The 5000-nt window shown below is 40.9% G+C and overlaps 1 protein-coding gene across 1 annotated transcript in view; it reads left to right on the forward strand.

Annotated features, from left to right (window-relative positions):
• The window catches only part of LOC122263068 (uncharacterized), a 4608-nt gene extending 2848 nt beyond the window's left edge, over nucleotides 1-1760 (forward strand). The window contains exons 2-3 of the mRNA XM_086554656.1: nucleotides 303-445; nucleotides 1394-1760. Coding sequence (XP_086410782.1) covers nucleotides 303-445; nucleotides 1394-1628 — 378 coding nt within the window. The 3' untranslated portion in view covers nucleotides 1629-1760. The remainder of the gene's footprint in view (nucleotides 1-302; nucleotides 446-1393) is intronic.
• Nucleotides 1761-5000: the final 3240 nt, after the last annotated feature.

Genomic DNA, 5000 nt, shown 5'->3' on the forward strand with positions numbered 1-5000 from the left:
TCTTTTCCAGCTGTGACAAAACAGGAAAATGATAACAAGCTCATTTTCATAAATTTCCATCTTTTCCAGTTGTGACAAAACAGGAAAATAATAACAAGCATATTTTCATAAATTTCCATCTTTTCCAGCTGTGACAAAACAGGAAAATGATAAGCTCATTTTCATAAATTTCTATCTTTTCCAGCTGTGACAAAACAGGAAAATAATAACAAGCTCATTTTCATAAATTTCCACATTTTCCAGCTGTGACAAAACAGGAAAATAATAACAAGCTCATTTTCATAAATTTCCATCTTTTCCAGCTGAGCGTGGCTTGTCTTGTAGTCCTAATATGCGTAGCAGCAGCCTACCCTCAGCCTGGAGGTGGCTATAGTCATAGTCACAGCCAGAGCTATAGTCAAAGCTATAGTCAGAGCTACAGTCAAAGCCACAACTATGGATACCGGTGAGAACTTTTTCTACTCATTTCTATCTATATAATGAGAGTGCCTCGGTGCTTGAAACTGATATAACGTCTTGATTAAATTATTTATCGATTTCTCTCTATATAACCTTTTGTCTTATTATTTTTAAATATGACAGTTCAAAAGGAACGTTCTTTGAGTACTTGATTCTGAGGAAATTTATAATCAACTGTATATTTTTATTTTGATAGATTTGCCCAATTATCTCTCTCTCTCTTTCTCTCTCTCTCTCTCTGGTTCTGTCTCTCTAGTGTTCTCTCTCTCTCTCTCTGGTTCTGTCTCTAGTGTTCTCTCTCTCTCTCTCTCTATCTCACTCTCTCTCTCTCTCTAACTATGGCTCTGTATATCTCTTTCTCTCTCTCTCTCTCTCTCTCTCTCTCTATCCACTCTCCTCTCCCTCCCTCCCTCCATCTCTTTTTCTCGTTCCCTCCCTCTCTCCCTTCATCTCCCCAATCCCCCCTCCCTCCATCTCTCCTAATCCCACCCTCCCTCCATCTCCACCAATCCCCCTTCCCTCTATCTCCCTCCCTCCATCTCCCCCCAACCCTCCTTCTCTCCTCCCCCCCCCCCTCTCTCTCTCTCTACCTCACTCTTTCTCTCTCAAGCTCTCTCTCTCTCTCTTTACCTCACTCTTTCTCTCTCAAGCTCTCTCTCTCTCTACTTCTCTCTCTCTCTCTCTCTCTTTCCCTCTCTCTAACTATGTCTCTGTCTATCTCTTTCTCTCTCTCTCTCCCTAGTTCTCTCTCTCTCTCTATCCACTCTCCTCTCCCTCCCTCCCTCCATCTCTTTTCCTCGTTCCCTCCTCCAATCCCCCCTCCCTCCATCTCCCCTCTCCCCTCTCCCTCCCTCTATTCTACCCCCTCTCCCCTCCCTCCCTCCCTCTCCCCCCCCTCCCGCCTTGTGTTCGTGACGCAACCCTTTCATTCCAGCCAACCTGTCGTCACCAAAGTCGTCCAACCTGTCGTGACCGTAAGAGAGGTCGTGCGGCCGGTCGTGACGAAGGTCGTGCGGCCGGTCGTCACCAAGGTCGTGAGGAAGGTCGTCACTCCAGTCGTTGTTGGTGGAGGTGGATACGGTGGAGGTGGATACGGTGGAGGTGGATACGGTGGAGGAAGAGGATTTGGTGGAGGAGGATATGGCAGGCGCTACGGTCACGGCTGGTAGAGGATTTGCCTCTTAGGGGAAGGTCTGCGATAAAGAGAAAGAGAGAGAGAGAGAGAGAGAGAGAGAGAGAGAGAGAGAGAGAGAGAGAGAGAGAGAGAGAGAGAGAGAGAGAGAGAGAGAGAGAGAGAGAGAGAGAGAAGAGAGAGAGAGAGGGGGAGGAGAGAGAGAGAGAGAGAGAGAGAGAGAGAGAGAGAGAGAGAGAGAGAGAGAGAGAGAGAGAGAGAGAGAGGGAGAGATATATAGAGAGAGTGAAAGAGAGAGTGAGTGAGAGAGAGAGAGAAAGAGAGAGAGAGAGAGAGAGAGAGAGAGAGAGAGAGAGTGAGAGAGAGAGAGAAAGAGAGAGAGAGAGAGAGAGAGTATGGAAAGAGTCTATGAAAGAGAGAGAGAGAGAGAGAGAGAGAGAGAGAGAGAGAGAGAGAATGAGAGAGAGAGAGAGAGAGTAAATCATAGGGAAGAAGAGAGAGAGCAACATCAAGAGGACAAACAAACAAACAAACAAAACAAAAAAAATCATATTCCTTAGAATTGATAAAACTTGTCTATAATCTTCTTTATATATATATATATATATATATATATATATATATATATATATATATATATATATATATATTCATTTTTTTACTGTCGTACCGTCTATCTATCATCACCAACTCTTATCTGTAATGCTGAAAATGATCACTAATCTTACGTTTCAGAAGACGAAACTTTGTGGGATATTTATGTTGTTCAGTTTAAAGGACTGAACGAAGTAAAGAAAAAGATTTTGTGAATTTGTTCGCAAATACAACCATATGAATGTTTATGTCTGCATATACATACCGTCTAGAGTGAACAAACACACACACACACACACACATACACTCAGACACTCAGACATACACACACACACTCAGACACACACACACACTCAGACACACACACACACACACTCAGACACACACACACACACACACACACACTCAGACACACACACACACACACACACACTCACACACTCAGACACACACACACACACACTCAGACACACACACACACACACACACACACTCACACACTCAGACACACACACACACACTCAGACACACACACACACACACACTCACACACTTAGACACACACACACACACACACTCACACACTCAGACACACACACACACACACTCAGACACACACACACACACACACACACACTCACACACTCAGACACACACACACACTCAGACACACACACACACACACACTCAGACACACACACACACACACACACACACACACACACACACTCAGACACACACACACACACACACACTCAGACACACACACACACACACACACACACACTCAGACACACACACACACACTCAGACACACACACACACACACAAACACACACTCACACACTCAGACACACACACACACACACACACACAAACACGCGCGTGCACGCACAGTATGTCTGAGTATGTACAATCATGTCTTCATTTATACATTGTACATTAGGATATAGTGTGTCCATTACTACTGGACTCACATACCCATAGAACACTGTTATTAATTACAGTGTAATACTTTTTAGTGTCATCACCGTTCGTTATTTCGTTCGTCTAAAGTGCTATTCATGGAGGAATAAGTGTGTACGTATGCGTTACTACGCACACACACACACACACACAGATATACATACATAATCCAGAGTGTGCCCCCCCCCCCCCCAGGATTTTTGTTTTATCAAGTTACCCCTTTTTAGTTTTCTGTATATTTACGATTATTTTGTTGGGGTTTTATGGATTTTTTTTATCATTTGTATTTTATTAATATCATTTTGAATTAGAACTTTCAATGGCATCAAATAATTTGACTCTTTTCTCTGAAGGAATTATTTGATCTTCCTTTTTTATACTTATTTTTTTTACTCAGTTGCTTATTTCATGATTTATCTATTAATAAAAAGATTCAAGAAAAAAAATATTCCTTACTTATTATCATTGATATTGAATTCAATATCATCGTATTTCCTTATCTTACGGACATCTGTGACGTCATCTTGTGGATGTCCCATTTTATTTCTTTTATATGAATTGTATAAGATGTTTTGCCTCATTTGCTTCCTTTTATTCATGGAATGACGTTTTTCATTCATATTGTTATTATTTGCATTTTTGTGATGTATTGAACTATCTATGTTGTGATATTACTATGATGGGTATATAAAGACCCGCTCTGACAACAATAAAGAGAGTACTATCTGGATATTTGCTTGTATCTTAACCCTTTGGATTTACTTCATCTACAGACGAGACCTGGTCAAAGGTTGTACCGACCCCTCTTACTTACCGAAGTTACATTTGCTGGACGTTGTTTATTGTTTTCTTTTATTCATTTCATTGTAGTTTTTGTTCCTGTATTGCTCGAAGTCCTCTCTGGACTTCGTGTTGCTTGGTCCTTTCAGGGTATTATACCATCTGTTTTTATTTGTTGGTGAGGTCAGTCTTAGATTTTCATTTAGAATTTTAGTCTCTTTTTTTTTAAATTCTCTTACGATTTCCCGTAGCACCTTACTTATGTGAGCCCTTCTGCCTGGACGGCGCATCTGCTGTACCGTTTCGGTTTCTCGGAACCTTCTGATCTTTCTTTGATTTAGCTATTGCGATGCATTTTTTTTTTTTTTTTATCTTAGTGACTTCACGTTTTATTCTTCGAATTTGCTCAGCTTTATTGCTTTTATTATTAGGCCGAGCCATAAAGACTTTTTTAGAGGGACTTGGCTTATGGTACACCCACGAGTAGATAGTGATGGGATCTCGGGGACTTATTCCTGATACTACTCTTTTATGACTCTGCAATACAGAAAGAATCATCAAAATATAATAAAAAAGAACAAGAAAAAATCCAGAAACAAGTGCCCGTTACAACAAGGATTCTAATATTTCTAATTTAACAAAGTAATCAAGTCAATGCTAACTAAGAGTCTCCGTTCATGGACTAAAAACTAAAACCAAAAAGGTTCATTAATCATCATTTCAGTCCATTATCTTTTTTCCCTCTTATTAGCAATGAGAACAATCAAAGCAATATTAGTAACTAAAACCTAAATCTATGACAGTGAAGTAGTCTACTATTATTAAGTTTTTCATAAAAAATCTTCACTGTATTCACTATATAGCCACATCCACCTCTATACCCAACACCACATCCTCAATTCCTCATGCACTGTAGCCACCACATCGTCGACGCCATCTAACACACTGCATAGAATGAATGGCCACATCCACCACATCCACCACCATGAGTTCCACCATAACCTTTAACCACCTCCTTATCCACCACCAAAGGCTCCTCCATAAAATCTTTGGCTAGTGACGTCAGGGG

This window comes from Penaeus japonicus, unplaced genomic scaffold (genome assembly GCF_977035675.1).
Source record: "Penaeus japonicus unplaced genomic scaffold, GWHDUDI00000001_assembly GWHDUDI00000030, whole genome shotgun sequence".
Taxonomy (NCBI): Eukaryota; Metazoa; Arthropoda; class Malacostraca; order Decapoda; family Penaeidae; genus Penaeus; species Penaeus japonicus.